Source organism: Falco rusticolus, chromosome 18 (genome assembly GCF_015220075.1).
Source record: "Falco rusticolus isolate bFalRus1 chromosome 18, bFalRus1.pri, whole genome shotgun sequence".
In the NCBI taxonomy this organism is placed as follows: domain Eukaryota; kingdom Metazoa; phylum Chordata; class Aves; order Falconiformes; family Falconidae; genus Falco; species Falco rusticolus.
The window spans coordinates 3,997,252-4,010,057 of NC_051204.1; the positions used below are offsets into that span (position 1 = coordinate 3,997,252).

A 12,806-nucleotide genomic window follows, 5' to 3' on the forward strand; every position below is an offset into this window, starting at 1 on the left:
GTGACAGCCCGCAGACCCCAGGCTCCCAAGCAGACGGCTGCTGTCCCCCACCCTGGCTTGCTCCGCGGGGACCCTCCTCCCGCGGCCATGGGAGCAGCTGGGGAGGGTTGGGGGATGCAGCAGGATGCGCAGCCCCGGCTGCCACCCCATCCTGTGGCTCCTTGGGGACCCACTGGTGTCCCCCCATGGAGCCGGATAACACTGAGTGCCCAGGGGCGAGCCCTGGTCTGGTGCCCACCCTGGGGATGGAAACCAGCGGTTTCGTTACAGCCCACGCTAACGAGCATGCGGGAAAGGAGGTAGATTTTGGTGGCAGCCCCTGCCATGAGGGAGGTCAGCTGGTTGTGGAAAAGCCGCTGACCTGTGCAGATGTATTGGGGAATAAAATATACAAGAAACCTCATAAAAATCTTGGTAAGCTTCGGGAAGATCACTTGGTCAGGGATGGACAGAATTTCACTGGATTTCTGCGGTTAGCGATGCTGGGTATTTCACAGCATCAGTCACAGAGTCACAGCAGGGTTCGGGTTGGAAGGGCCCTTAAGGCCCATCGAGTTCCAAGCCCTGGCCACAGGCAGGGACACCCGCCATTAGAGGCAATATTTAACGAGAGTTATTTAATCAGGTGTTGCCGGGAGTGGGGAAGAGCAGAAAACTGGGATTACAGGAATATTTCCAAGGGGTGCCTGCGGCTGTTGGAGGGGTCTCGGGAGTCTGGCTGGGCGCAGGAGGAGGTCTGGGGCTGGCAGCCTGCCAGGCGCCTCGAGCAGCTCACGTCCCACCGAGGGATTTTTTTCTCATCTCAATATTTACTCTCCTTCAGCAAGCTGCTGTGGGCAGGTTCCTGCCGGGGAGCTGGGAGCCGGCGCTTGGCGTCGCTGGGTGCAGGGGCCTCCACGTGAAAGTCAACACTTTTCCTTAAGCGAGGAAGTATAATCATCCATTTTAATACTGTGTTTCTGGGTAATTCATTTCCTGATGTACTGTGGATTTATCCGCTGGGATCAGCAACGGGAGAATTAGCAGCGTGACCTCCTTCTGTACCGTTCCAGCATGCTGGTAAATCTCTGTTATTGACTTCCAAGGTGCTCTGCCCACCCGCACCTGGTGGGTAGTGAACCGGCTGCCCGCGGAGGGCTGCTCTGCCTCTCCACCACAGAGGAAAATGTGCCACTGAGGCAAGAACCAGCTCCTCGCTGGTAGTGATGCCTCCTCTGCCCGCCTGGCCTGGCCTCCCACCCGGCAGCCCAGGGATGGGGCGATGCTCCCGGGAAGCTGAGCTCTGCCGAGCCTCGGGCTCTGTGGAAATTCGGCTGTTTATTGAGCTTGCCGGTGGGCGCCATGGCTGCGGGTCCATCCTTTCAGCAACAGTGCCGGTGGCTCTGCTCCATTTGCTTTTGCAGCGGTGTGTGTTTTAGAAGAAAGGTAAAGCAATATTTTTCTCAGCCTGTGAGTGAAGTGTGTTCAGTAGCCATGGCCCCAGACTCCATCCTGAACTTTTAACTGATTAGATTTAGAAGAGGGAAGGAAGGATGTCTAATTGTTTAATTTCCACAATTATAAAAATATTTATAAATAATTAGAACTGATGGCAGCAATTACACTGTGATTAAAGCTGGTCTACGCTTCATCAACGGCCTTTCAGTTATGTAGCCTTATTTATTTATTTTCACCACAAAAAATCCATTTACAGTGGCATTGCTGCCAATAATGAATCATACTTATTCAGTGCCTGCAAAGGACTCATTAATCCGATGATGTTGCTTGTTGTAGGAGCGGTGCTGTGCAGAAAATGTGGTCACCGGACTTCAGCAGGAGGAAATTTAATTTCAGTGGATGGGAAACCAAAGCAGAGCTAAAAATCATAACCATCTCTTCCCGGGCGTGTGGCTGTCTTCCACACGCTGCCCTCCAGACTCACTGTTGATTTTCCCTCCCGACCCCCGTGTGAGCTGGGCCTGGCTGAGCCCAGGGAACGTTTCTCTGATGGCCGTTCTTTTAAGATGAAGTTCGTTCTTTCAAGACAGGTTGTGCCTGTTAATAAAAGAGGGACCTGCAAAGCTTCCCTTCCCAGAGGGAAACGGCATCTTTCCAGGCGCTTTTCCTGCTTTGGAGGGAGATGTGGGTTCCCATCCATGAGCTGGGGCTTGTGTCCATCCCGTCCTCCCACGGGAGCATCGCTGGGCTGGGCGCTGCAGTCCCCACCGCTTGCCCACGGCCTTGCTCCAGGCCAGGATTTAGGTGCCAGAAAGCAGCACAAGCTCCTTTTATTATTTTTTTTTCCTCCAGTTCCAGTTCAGCAGAGCACTTGAAAATATGCATAATTTTATAGAAACGATCGGTCCCATCACAGAATTCGCCGCGGCTGCTGTACCTAAATAGACCTGGCCTTTCATGTGAGCCCCTCGGCTGCCAGCCGTTGGCTTTGGCTCAGCAAAACCACGGGTCCCCTTGGCACGCGGCGTCCCAGTCCTCCTCCTGCCTCCGCCAGAGTGTGGCTGCCCGTGGGATTTCGTCTGTCCTAACACACCTCCTTGACGAGGCCAGGAGCTGCATCCTGGGACATCCCCGTGCCACCCAGCCCAGAGCTCCTGCAGCATCAGCTGGGGACTCTTGGGGACAGAGGTGACACCCTTGGCTCTTGGCCAGGCTTTGTTTTCAAGCCACTTCCCACCAGAGAAGCTCTGAGACTGGATCCTGGGGGGAATTCCTGGTGGATTCCTGGGTGCGGTGGGTTCCTGGGATGTGCCAGTCCCTGGGCACCTGCTCCCACTCCTTACAAGCTGCTAAGCAGGCTGCCACTCTCCAGCAGGTTGAAACGAGCTGCAGCGCGTCATGCTGGCATCTCGGCCAGCCCTGAGACCTGTTCAATTCCCGTTGACTTAAACTTGGAGGAACCACTCATTTGTGGGTTAACAGAGATGCTGCCGGGAGTTACGAGGTGACCTTCTGGAGGTGTCACCCCAGCCGACATGGTCCCATAACCGGCGAGGTGGCTCCACAGTGAACGCTTTAACATGTGTTTCCTTAAGTGTTTCCTCAAGTGGTTTATTCCAGGCTGCGAAAAAGGCAGCTCTAATGTTAAAACAACAGGCTGTGGCTTCTAGAGAGCAGATTTTTTTTTCTGTCGTTTATGGATGTTGTAAAAGTGCTCCTGTGCTGTTGGTGTGCAGCCTGTGGGATGCACTGAGTGACTGGAGGTCTGTGTGGAGAAGAGGACAGGAAGTTTAAAGTTGTAAATTTATTATTTGCCAGAATTCCTTGCTAGTCTTGAGGTATAGTGATTGTCTTTTGCAGAAAGTGAGATTAAAGCTGCATGGTTGGGGCTGGTTAAAGCCTCGCAGGAGTAACTGGGGTTGCCCCACTGTGCTGAAAGCATCAGCTACAGCCCATGTTTCCAGGAGGAGGGTGTATAAAACCACAGCAGAGCAAAAGAAGAGGATTTAAAGCGGTGAGGAAGGCTCTCACAATTCCTCGTGAGCTACTGCAGCTGGGGGAGGTAGAGAGCAATCATAAAAAGTAAAGGTGAGGGGAAGTGAGAGCTGATTACAGCAATTTGTAAAACCTGAAGTGTGACAGCAATTCAGCAGCTCAGGAGAAGGGAAGGGAGTGAGCTGCCGGGGATGGTGTGTCATAAATAAAAGATTCAGCTGTGTTCAGGCCTGTCACAGGCAGTGAAGGTGGGGAGCTCAGGCTGGATGGAGAGAACTTCCACACAGGAAAGGTCAGAGTGAAGCCATTTCACATCCCTTTTTTATGAGTCTCCACAGAATTAATGACAAAAACTCCTCTGCAATGCAATACTGAAATATTTGACCTATTTTTCTACTTTTAAGGCCCACTGAAAAAGTTGAGGCACTAGAAGAGCTTCCTATACTTCCAGTTTTTAGAGGGAGGAGGGAGCAAGTGTTCATTTGTGACTCGCCGTTGCACTTAGTACCTACTTACTGCTTTCTACCCCCCACCCCCCCGTAGTAATTTATGCACGTGGCATTCCTCTGCTGTGAAATAGGCCAAGAGATGCAGGCAGCAATTGCTGAGCCCGTCTGCTTAATCTGTATAAGCCTGAGCCATGCACAGTGTCCAGTTGGCAGCTCAGATAATCAGCCTACAGGCAGTTTAAATGCTCGTTACAGTACATTTTATTCATCAGTATTTAATAAGTAATGATTCTGAAAAGCTCGGAGCGTGGTCTGTGCCCGTACCATCTCCTGCTGTGTTCCTGTCAAAATGGATAAGTTAAAGTGGGTTGAATCTGGTCGATTTTTGGATGAATACCCACCAAGGAATTTCTAGATGCCATAAGAAGTCACAGTTATGGAGTAGGAGGTGCTCTTTTGCTTGACTTAGTCCTACACAGTGCGAAAAAGGAAGGAATGGTTCTGTGCCGGGTAGCTGGGCACGGCGTTCCATGTGCTGGGATTGTGGGGGGTCACACAAGCAGCTTCCAAAGGGACTGAGCTGGCTGGCTGTGCTCCATGAGGGAAAGGAGGGTGGGAGTTCTCTGGTGTCCCTCCCCAGAGCGAGCCTGGAAGGCAGCAGCTCCCAGTGGGACAGAGCTTACAAAGCCTAAAAGCACGTCCTAAAAGCCCGTGGTCCGGTGCTGCACCTCGGGAGCTTCAGAAGCCTGTGGCAGGCTGGTGGCTCCAGCAGGCTCACACAGCCCCCGCTCTGCACCGTACAGGGGCTGGTGAGTAGTTGGGGCTATTCATGAAGCTCTTGAGAGCAGTAAAATACTCTTGACTAATAGCGTTTTATGAGCAAAATGATCCATTGCTGCAGATCCAGCTGTAGATCCAGCAGCTAACCTTCAAAAGCAGACCAGGGGAAGTCTTTTCTGGAAAGAAAACTTTCCCATTATCTCAGTGCTTTGGCAACTTGTATTTTGACTCGTTACTCATCCGGTGAACTTGAGAGGGAATTTACAGCTGGTGTAAGAGGCTCATCTGCTCATACAGCACAGCACCTGGGGCCAGCAGAGCACTGCCAGTGGGATTTGATGCAGCTGAAGGAAAAGACGCAGCAGCAAGCAGGCAGAGGAGGCTCTGCAGCCTCTCTGCATCCCCTCCCTGGGATACACCCGCTTCTTTCTGGGGGGCGGCAGGCAAGAAGAACCGTAAAAGCTGGGTCCTTAATTCTCCTGACTGCTGGGCTGTAGGATTTGTTATTAACCCTCTCTCTTGTCTCTGAGAGCCCTGATTTCACTTTCTACTCTGCTGGTATCTGCTCCTCAGCAGAGCTCCTCCTGGCAGAGCAATACAGACAGCCCGGGGTGGGTCAGGGACCGTTAACTGGTGCATTGTACAGTTCTGCACAGGGCAGGATGGAACACTTCAGACACAGCAGAAGAAATGGGGAAAAGCAAAGGGAAGGGCACTTAATGTTTTTCTAAATCACAAAGATTAAATACTTCTATTAATATCTGCTAGAAATTGCTCCTATAGATTCTGGCGTGTGTCATTATGGCCCATAATTCACTACAATTCTCTGCCATCTTTCCCTGAATTGCTCATGGCTCCTTTATGCTCTCTGAGCAAACTGCAGCACAAAGCTGTGGCCTGGTGTCACCACCAAGAAACCGACTCTTTGCACTGACAGCCACATGACAAACTTCCTTTTTTCATTGAATTGCTTTACCTTCAGATTATGCATCATTTTTCCAGTCAAAGTGGTCCCTGAATATAGAAAATCTAGGGGGCTGTGAATGGTGATGTTTTGCAGTTGTTCAAAAAGGAATGTAGGAATCCAGATTTGGCAGCTAAAAACGAAAAGAACACCACAAACCCAATAATGCTTCCACAGCTGCTCTTTGGTTTTCCCATTTCTGTCATCAGTTTATCAGCAAGATCTTGCTCCATACTTTTTGACTCGAGGCCTTGTACAAATCCGGCAGGTCACTTCATTGTTAGAACTGTAAGTTCCAGGATCACAAACCACTGTGAAGAGAGCACAGTCAGTGTTTTAGCCAGGGCTGGGACCATCAGACAGCACCCTGTGCCTTCCCAGCACTGTAAGTGAGGTCTCATCCTTCCCAAGCTCACTGAGCCTGCCTCTTACTAAATACCCTGAGCTCCACAGCAAGCAGTAGGTGCTGCTGGCAAAAAGATATTTTGAAACAGCTGAGAGTTTTCTAGTAGCACTAATACTAAGGTAATTGTTTCCTATGTGCTCTATATCCTGAGCGTAGTCGCTCACCAGTGACCTGGAAGAAAAAAAAAAAAAACACTTCACTGCTTTCACTTACTCTATTTGGAAATATAGTCACACCTGCGAACACACTGACAGACACTGCTGGTTTGGTTTTTGTTCCTATCGGGGGTTTTTAAATCTGCAATATGGATATCTTTCCAAAAGATGAATGGAAATATCATTCCATTTGATATTTACCAAATACTTTTCAGAGAAACCCGTGCTCAGCACTAATAAGCTGTATTTAAATCAATGTATTTTATATTTACCACAGCAACTAGCGCAGTCCTTGTGGGTGAGATCGTTTTTCCCAAAACCTGGTTGGCAACTGTCCATGCGAGTAACAGAGAAACTGTTGTCCACGTAGTGTATTGTAGGAACAGTTTGAAACTCGTGCTTCAAAGCATATGTCTGCCTACTGAAAAACTCTCCAATTCGATCTCTTGCCTAAAATTCAGAAACGTTGGAAGAATAAAAAATAGTCAGTTGTTTTTTTTCTTGATTTAAAAGTATCACTAAATACTTTATAGTCCTTATTCCCACATACATTGGCCTGTCACCTTAACTGGGAGTCTTCCTTCGGCTTCAGGGGCCTGGAATCAGACCCAGTATTCAATCTGGTAGCATGTTTTAACATTAGGAAGCCAGAAAGAACACCTTTTAGAAACCAACTACTTTAAATTGTATTCCATTTACCAAATCATAAACCAAAGATTTAGTTTAGAGAAGTGGAAGTCCAGTATACCAATATAATAATCAGCCTGATTTTTTTTTTAATGGTTTGAATCAATTTGACTTTAAAAAACAGTTCTCCATCCTGAACCGAATTATTTGAAATCCATGAATTGTCATTTACAATGATATTAATCCCATAAAATCTGGGTGAAGCTGGATTACTATCAGCCAAATCTGTAGATGCTAAGGCAGAGATTTGTGTTAAATACGCAGAGAAGACAGACGGGTGGCTGACACAGAACCTCTTCAACTCTCATGTTTGTCACATCTTCACAATCGTAAGGAACCCGATGGCAAACTGCTTCCCATCCTGGTGCGAAAGGATTGACTATGGGTGGAGGGAGAAAAAAAGATACATGTGGGTGTGTTGAAGAATATATTGCAATGAACTCGTATACCTCAAGCAGGTATCTTTAGGTTCATTTCAGAAAACATGGACAAATAAAATGCACTCCAGCTTTTAGCATCTTATGGTGCTTGCTTGCTTCACCTGATTGTATTTGCTTAATTTTGCTTCTAATTTGTGAAGATGATGTTTGGTTTTTTTCTTTCACCTGTTGCTGTCTGCAGTCAAGATCATGTTTGGAAACAGTTCTTTTGATCGGGTGCATTTGAACGTTGAAAAATGAGTGACTGATAAAAGGGGAAAAAAAAGTATTTGCTCCTGGTGGTTTCTATAAAGTTACCTTAATCACTTTGTTCCAGTAAGAGTCAGAGGTCAACCAATAAAATAATGTGGGGAAAAATATGCTAAGCTGACAGGAAGAATGGAACCAAATTCTCACATAGTACACTCAGATTACCTAAAGGGCTGATGTTTTACGTAAACTAGAAACCTTTGAGTCCTCAGTTTGTTCTAAACGTTGCTTGACTTTACTGTGGGGAGAATGGCCACCAAACTGTTCCATAACCTGTTGGATGGTGCTTCTTGGCACATGATGAGAACATACAGGAGGTAATGTGGTCAAAGCATTAATGAATAACTTCCTTTCCCTCAGTGATAAACCATGTCTAAATTAGGGCAGCCATCAAGGTTGATTTAACCTGGTTTGCAAGGCAATACAGCCACATCGGAATTACCATTGGGGAGCTGTGAGGCTCTTGCTTTTAACCTCTGTGCAGTTTCCTAGAATCAAGCAAAACCACAGAGGTCACAGACTTATTAAAAATCAAATGACAAAACCCCAAATATGACCATTTTCCTTTTACAACTACATCAGTGAAAAAAATCATGGCATGTTACCAGCTATCTCCTTTCAACAATCCTTTCCAACTGCACACCTTGAAAATACTTTTTCGCGAGAAGGTTGTAAGAAATACAATACTACACATTCAACATATAAACTGCATTTTAGCTCCATCTGTGGGCTAGTAAGAAAAAATACAGGGACTCTGAAAGAAAGCAGGGAAACAAGTTCCAAAGGTATACTTGACTTTGATGTATTTCAGATGTTATCTATAGTATTTGCAGGTTGTTTATAAAAATAAATGATCCCTCCCAAACAAATACTGAAGTCTGTTACCTTGAAAAGTAACAAATAGTTCATGCAGGAGGCCTTGCTTTGGTATCTTGACAGAATGGCATTTGTAGGATGATTCTGTGATGTGACATGTCAGATCAGAGATGATGTTATTTAAGATTTTCTGTAGTTCCTCAAAGAACTGGCCGTTAGCTGCTAGCTCGCATTCCTTCGTAGTAAAGCGAACAAACACCTGATACGCATGGTCAGCTTCCCTGTAGGCTTTAAGAGAATGGTTTGCGTGTGAGTTCTGCGGTGTAATCACAGCTGCAATTTTATACAGAACCTTATCGTTGCTATCAGTGTACTTTGTATCTAAAGTACAGGCTCTTATTCAAAAGTAAACAAATAAATAAAGCTTACTGATTAACCATAACAGAACAGATTTGTCCTTGTCAGAGCTGACTCAAATAGTCAAGAGACATTTTAGTTTGAAATATACAGGAATTTATGTGCTTATGTTACGAGGCTCTGCTCCCAAATATTAAAACAAAAAAGGGAGCAAATAGTGAAATAACACAGGATAGCACATTTATATTTGTGTAACTGAAATGGATTGGGATTATGCAAAGCCATTCTACACAATTATGGTGGAGCAGTGGATGTTTTAAAAAATTATTGTAAAAGTTAGTGTTTCTCAAGCAATACTGGAATATTTTGTGGGTAGGGAGGTGATATTGGTGAATGGTGGTTACAAATGGTGGAAGAAAGCTTGAGTGTGCAGCTTGAGCAGCTGGGAAGAGGCTCATTCTGCATCAGCATATCTTTGGTTTGGTAATCTCCCTCCCAGGAGACTGCACTCAGATATGAGCTTCCTTTTCAGGTCTTGGGTATCACCGGAATTGTTGTAGTTCACTTTGTTCTGATTAAGGGTAGAGATTATTTTATTCTTTGCATTGCCATATATTCCTGGTAGAAGTATTTAAAACTTTTTGCAAAGCTGGGAGAGAGTGTGTGTATAAATATAAAAAATATATTTTCTATTCTGGGATAAAACATTAATTATATTTTTTTTTAATCAAGCCTTGCAATAAACGTGCATTTCACAAACCCACCAAACTACAGAGGCTATGTGCATTAGCTTGCTGGTTAGGCAGCAATCTTACCATATACCATGAATTTATATGCCTCAAACATTTCTCTTTCTTCTTGTGTTGTAATTTCTATAATTTTGTGAGAAAGACTGCAAGTGTAGGCTCCAGACATAGACTCCTTAAAACCCATCACCATCAGCTTTCCTGTTTCTGTAAGATTCACATACATTTGCCCTAGAATAGAAACAGGAAATACTTGATTACTGGAAATGTTTGGTTTCTGATGCTGTGTTCATTTAGAACATTTGAAGATGAGATCTTGCTCTTGTACATAATGACACTGATTCATGTTAGTCTGAAATAATCTAAAATTTATGACCTTTAGGATTTATTGCAAGTTTCCTTCTATCTCCAGCTTTTGATAATTTCAGAGGGAGAAGAGAAACATAGCCTAATGTCAGAGCTCATGGAAAAATCTGACAAAAGACCAGTGACTATTTGGACCCACGTTCCTATTGCAGGGTGGCATCAACAGAAACAAGGAAAAAATGTGATTTCATGTACAGTAATCTCCTTAGCCATTTGTGGTTGACTTTTCCCCTTGTTAATAGAACACAGAAACTACTTATCTGTCTCAACATATTTTCCTGATTGCCTCCCTGCACTCTGAGGCAAAGGCTGTTTCTAAGTTTGTGCACAAGTACTGTAAAAAGCCTGTTGGTGACCAGGAAAAAAATGGCTAAGGCAGGCAGAATGGAACAAAGGTCTGTACAAAGTGACTAACCTTCTAAATTTTTTCCATCTGGACCAATCCACATATACTTGGGATCTATTACTTCTTCTTGAGAACGAGCCAAATTCATACATACTAGAAATGGGCTATTTGTAAACATCTTAACATACACGTTAACTGCAATGCAAGAGAATAAGGTGAATGACGTGAAATGCTTACACTGAATCACCAAAACAGTAATTCCAAAAATATATTTAATGTAATACAAGGTTTATTTTCCACGTTGGGACTTGGAAAGTGTAAGGCTGATCTTTTATGTCCATTTGTTCTTATTTATGTCATGGAACTGTCCACAGCGGGGTTGGTGCTGACTGTGTAGGAGACAGGGGAGTCCCACACAAATCATCTTGCAGGGTTACAAAAAGCATATTAAATTTCCCTAAGTGCTTATAGTAGCACCATGGGACAAATGTCTTACTAAACCCCCCTCATTACTGTATGCTGTTGGGATCATGTTCTGGAGCCTCCGGCACTGTGTTTAGCTTAGCTTAGTTATGTCACTGCCACGGGTAGCAGTGTCTACATAAGGATCACTGCACTTAAAACTCCATTTTAGAAGTCCAGTAAGACATACATATATATATCTTTATATAGATCATCTATCTATCTATCTATAAAAAAGACAGGTTTACCTTCATGTTTGGTGTTGCCATAAACACAATTATTTTCGATAAGATCAACAGAACGTTGCTTTTCCTCAGGAACAGCTGTCACTGTAGGGAAAAGGACTTAGAATACTACAGAGCAAAATGTAAATGTGCGATTGTTAACCATTTATTTTCCCCTAGCAAGTTTCTGTCTCTTGCTGTACTTTTTCTGCCTCCCCACACCCTTTTCTTAAAAACAAGGGTTCCCGTTTGTTGCTGACTTGCCAGTTTCTGCTGCTTTACCACCTAGGTCGCAAATCTGTCTTGATATACCAGGTTCCAAACCAGCCAAGACCTTCCCTTTACAAAAAGCCAATAAAATAGTTATGAAATCGAACGGGCAAGCTAAGGCTCTTGGCAATGACCCCAGGGAGAGCCAGAAGGGTGTGACATGGTGACCGTGGGAGGGTTGTTGAGTCCTCAGGCACCTCTGAGCCTCGGCCTTGTGAGAAGTTGTGGGCAGGTGGTGAGGTGTGAGGGTTTCTGTCAGGAGAGGCCCCCGCAGATGTGAAAATCATGAGGATTTGTGCTGTTTTTTTCAGGCCTGGGTGGCAGAGCTCGGGTGAGGGGGGAGCGGGGCGCAGCTGGGCCCCCACCACCCCACCTGCGGGGGCCTTTTCCCCTCAGCGGCAGGGCGCTCCTCCAACGCCCTCCAGGGACACCAGGCCGCCCTCTGAGGAGCCCGTGCCCGGGTGGGGGGCACCCAGCGCCGACATCCCGCCTCTCCCCCCCACCCCGGTACCTCCAGCCAGGGCACCCAGGCTCCCCATCGCCGCCAGCAGCCCCAGCAGGGCCGCCAGGGGGGAGCGCGGCCCCCCGCCGCCCCCCGCCATGTCGCCTCCCCCGCGCCAACGGCCGCCGCCCGCCCGGCGCTTCCCGCCCTTTCCTCCCCTCAGCGGGGGCGGGCAGCCTCTCCTCGCCTCACCGCAGCGCCTCAGGCAGGAAGGGGGGACCCCAGCTCCTCGCTCGGCCGCGTCTTTTCTTCTTCACCCACACCCTGTGCTTTGTAAAAACCCGCTATTATTTATTTATTTATTTATTTATACCTCAGGGCCCTTAGCTAGTGAAGGGTGGCCCTGCTCCCTGTGCCAGACCCCCTCCACCCCCGCCCCCCCTCAGGCTCCTGCGCTGTCGTTCCTCAGCCCTATGCTTGAGAAACCACCACCTCTCTCTTCTACAGCGCAGCGTGAACTTTTATTTTTGGCTCTAAGGTGGTGTTTCCAGCTGTGTGGGCAAGGATAGGAAACTACACGGGGAGGAGGGAATAGGTTCAGGCCCCCAGGCTGTGGTCTGTCAGCTCAGTGGGCTGAACCTGCCCTGTAACCACAGGGACGGCGTTTCCAGCTCCACGTTTTGAGGTAACTTTGCACGCCAGGGTGTTCTTCAGCTGCAGGTTTCTGGAGCAAGTCATTAAGCGATGTGCTCTTTCAGCTTAAAAACAAAAAAACCCATTCCTGGCACTTGCTGTGAGAAAGACTGAAAATAAGAGCTGGGCCTGTGCTGTTGTCTCGAAAATAAAGCCTAATGCCACGTTATTACTTGAAGTACTCGGTGGTTTTGAAGTCAGTTAGGTGTTTTGAAAGACTTGCTTAAGACTTTTAAACTCTTAAGAGTAGAAATAGTTTGTCTCTGAAGTGAATGTTATAAAAACACTCAGGAAACACGGCTGAACAGGGAGAGGGGGGTACGTGCGTTTGACCACACCGCACATCATGAGACACTCAAGATCAGCAACTGTGGCCAAGCCTCCGGTAATTGGCTAAATCATATTTATCGTGCAGCCTCAGACCATGGCAGTGTCCAAAAATGATGTAATAGTATTTGCATAACAAATATGGAACCAGCCAACACAGGAATTATAGTTATTTTTGTAGACGGCTGTAAAAGT

The 12,806-nt window shown here is 46.5% G+C and overlaps 1 protein-coding gene across 1 annotated transcript; it reads right to left on the bottom strand.

Annotated features, from left to right (window-relative positions):
* Window positions 1-3,226: 3,226 nt before the first annotated feature.
* Window positions 3,227-11,751, bottom strand: ZPBP2 (zona pellucida binding protein 2). Its single transcript, XM_037411412.1, has 8 exons — window positions 11,661-11,751; window positions 10,904-10,984; window positions 10,263-10,388; window positions 9,551-9,712; window positions 8,448-8,666; window positions 7,167-7,252; window positions 6,459-6,636; window positions 3,227-5,936 (listed from the first exon to the last, which is right to left on the bottom strand). Exons 1-8 carry the CDS (start codon window positions 11,749-11,751, stop codon window positions 5,839-5,841), a joined length of 1,041 nt encoding a protein of 346 aa, XP_037267309.1. The 3' UTR covers window positions 3,227-5,838.
* Between the last annotated feature and the right edge of the window lie 1,055 nt (window positions 11,752-12,806).

What these genes read in the sequence shown, in the direction of transcription:
- ZPBP2 (XM_037411412.1), bottom strand. Translation starts at nt 11,751, where the DNA reads ATGGCGGGGGGCGGCGGGGGGCCGCGCTCCCCCCTGGCGGCCCTGCTG. An exon ending in AGATGGAAAAAATTTAGAAG is followed by an intron (nt 9,713 to 10,262) that starts GTTAGTCACTTT and finishes TTTCTATTCTAG; the next exon opens with GGCAAATGTATGTGAATCTT. An exon ending in ACTATTTGTTACTTTTCAAG is followed by an intron (nt 7,253 to 8,447) that starts GTAACAGACTTC and finishes CTCCACCCATAG; the next exon opens with TCAATCCTTTCGCACCAGGA.